We start from the raw sequence: 2,426 nt of genomic DNA, 5'->3' as shown, positions 1-2,426 counted from the left end.
CAAGTAGAAGCAGGAGCACATGAAGCAGCAGACGATGGTGGTGACGATGGCGATGAAAAGCACCACAGCTGAGGCGATGCCTGCGATGGTCTTGGGGCTGTGGGACCCCCGGGTGTGGGGAGCAGGGCCAGGGGGGCTCCCGCGGCACACACCCCCAGCCAGCACCCACTGATAGTGCCCAGTGCCCCGTGCCCAGCACCCAGTGACACTGCCCAGTGCCCAGAACCAATGCCCAGAGACATTGTCCAGCACTGCTATCAGCATCCAGTAGCAGTGACCACGGCCCAGCACCCAGTAGCATTGCCCACCCAGTAGCAGTGCCCAGTACCCAGTGCCAATGCCCTGTACCAGTGCCCTCTGCCCAGTGACCAGCATCCAGTGGGAGTAACCAGTGCCCAGCACCCAGTGCAAGTTTCCAGCACCAGCATCCAGCACCCAGTGCCAGCACCCAGTACCAGTGACCAATCCGCAGCATCCATCCCCCAATGCACAGTGCCCAGTATCAGTGCCCAGTACCAGCGTCCAGCACCCGGAACCCAATACCAGCACCTAGTACCAATGCCAAGAGCCTGGCACCCAGTACCAGTACCAAGTGCACAGCACCTAGTAGGAGTCCCAACACCCACTGCAAAACACCATGCCCAGTACCACTGACCAGAGACCAACATGCCAGTACCAGTATCCAACACCCAGTACCACTGCCCAGTGCCCAGTACCCAGCACTCAATGCCCAGCACCCAATGTTAGTGTCCAGCACCCAGAGCCAACAGCCTGGCAACCCAGTAGCGCTGCCCAATGCCCAGTACCACTCCCCAGTACTCAGAACCAGTGCAGAGCACCTGCATTCAGCATCCAGTAACAGTGCCCAGTGCCCAACACCCAGTGCCCCCACCAAGTACCAGTGCAGAGCACCCAGCATCCAGCATCCACTGCCACTGCTCAGTACCAATGTGCAAACCCCAGTACCAGTGCCCAGTACCCACTGCCCCACACCCACTGCAAGGGCCCAGATACCACTGCCCAGCACCCAATACCAGTGTCCAGCACTACTGCCCAGTGCAGAGCATACAGTGACCAACAGCCAGTACTAGTGCCCAGCACCCAGTCCCAGCACCCAGGCCACCCAGGAGAGCCCCCAGCCCCATCAGCCCCGGCTGTGGCACCTGAAGGCAAGGCAGTGGCGCTGCTGGCGCTCGGTGAGCAGGCGCAGAGGGTCTCGGCAGCAGTACCGCTGGTGGCATGTGCCGCAGCAGAAGGTGAAGAACTCACAGTCGAAGCCAGGGTGCCATGACCCATTTCTGTCCACGTACCACAGGCAGTCTTCGCCCCCGGCCACTGTAGACAGCCACCCACCACCAGGGCCTTGGAGCACCTGGCCATCACCACCCTCAGGGGCATCAGCAGCACCCCATGCCCTTCCTCTCCCACATGAGCACAGCCTGTATCCCACTGTGTCCTATTCCCCTTGTACCCGGGTCCATCCTGCCCCATGGATCCCCAAAGTATGCCCCTATATACCCTCAAATACCCTGCTCCTTCCTGTCCCCCTGTCCCTCATACCCAGCCCTACAATCCCCTATACCCTGCTGTGTCCTGCCCCATGGACTCACAAACGGTGTCCCTATGTACCCCCAAACCCCTGCTCTGCTCCATCCTGTCCCATATCCCTTAAAACCCTGCTCCATTCTGCCCCTGTGTACCCCCATATCCTGCCCCATCCCACTCCACTTCCTTCCAAACCCTGCCCCTATGTACTCCCATACTCTGCTCCATCCTTGCAGACGCCACTCCATCCCACCCAGCTCTCTGACCCCTCCAGATTCCTCCAGATCTCCCCAGCTTCCCCTCCTTCCGCGTGTTCCCGTGGCACTTCCCACTCTATTTCTGTCCGGAGCCACCTGTCTTCCCAGAAATAGCCGCGGGCCGAGGTCCGGGGGCGGCCGGAGGCGCCGGAGCAGCTACGGAAATGGGCTTTGCGGGAATCTCACATGGCATTATTCACACACCCCAAAATGGGATCACGGCAGTTCAGGGACAAGTGGGGAAACTGAGGCACGGGGTTCGTGCATGGGAAGCTCCCAGATTCCCCGGGGCTGGGCATCCCGGCTCGGTCAGCCACCGGCTCCCTGCCTGCTGCTCCCGGGGTCACCCCGAAAGCGGCAAATGGGAGGCGGGTTTGGGGGGAGTGGGCACAGTGCCCAGGGGGACACTTTGTTGCAAGCAACCCCGGTCAAAGGGGCCGTGTGTGACACGACTCACAGTCACGGCTGGTGGCACTAAGTCCCTCCCACCCCGGGATCTCCGTGTCAGAGATGGTGGCACCGTGTCCAGTCGCAGGGTGGCACCGGGTCCCCCGGCCCTCCCCGGTCCCCGTATATCTCTTACCCATCGAGGCGGCCACGGCCACCAGCCGGGTCCCCGCCCCA

The 2,426-nt window shown here is 61.7% G+C and overlaps 1 protein-coding gene across 1 annotated transcript in view; it reads right to left on the bottom strand.

Moving 5' to 3' along the window:
* The window catches only part of SHISA4 (shisa family member 4), a gene marked incomplete at its 5' end in the record, with an annotated part of 3,850 nt that extends 1,431 nt beyond the window's left edge, over positions 1–2,419 (bottom strand). The window contains 3 exons of the mRNA XM_031061742.1: positions 1–97; positions 1,164–1,335; positions 2,386–2,419. The exon at positions 1–97 is cut by the window's left edge and continues 7 nt beyond it. Of these exons, the coding sequence (XP_030917602.1) occupies positions 1–97; positions 1,164–1,335; positions 2,386–2,419 (303 nt within the window). The remainder of the gene's footprint in view (positions 98–1,163; positions 1,336–2,385) is intronic.
* Between the last annotated feature and the right edge of the window lie 7 nt (positions 2,420–2,426).

This window comes from Geospiza fortis, unplaced genomic scaffold (genome assembly GCF_000277835.1).
Source record: "Geospiza fortis unplaced genomic scaffold, GeoFor_1.0 scaffold26, whole genome shotgun sequence".
NCBI lineage: Eukaryota > Metazoa > Chordata > Aves > Passeriformes > Thraupidae > Geospiza > Geospiza fortis.
Note: the sequence above shows the minus strand (reverse complement) of the source record. Positions and strands in the feature narration are given on the sequence as shown.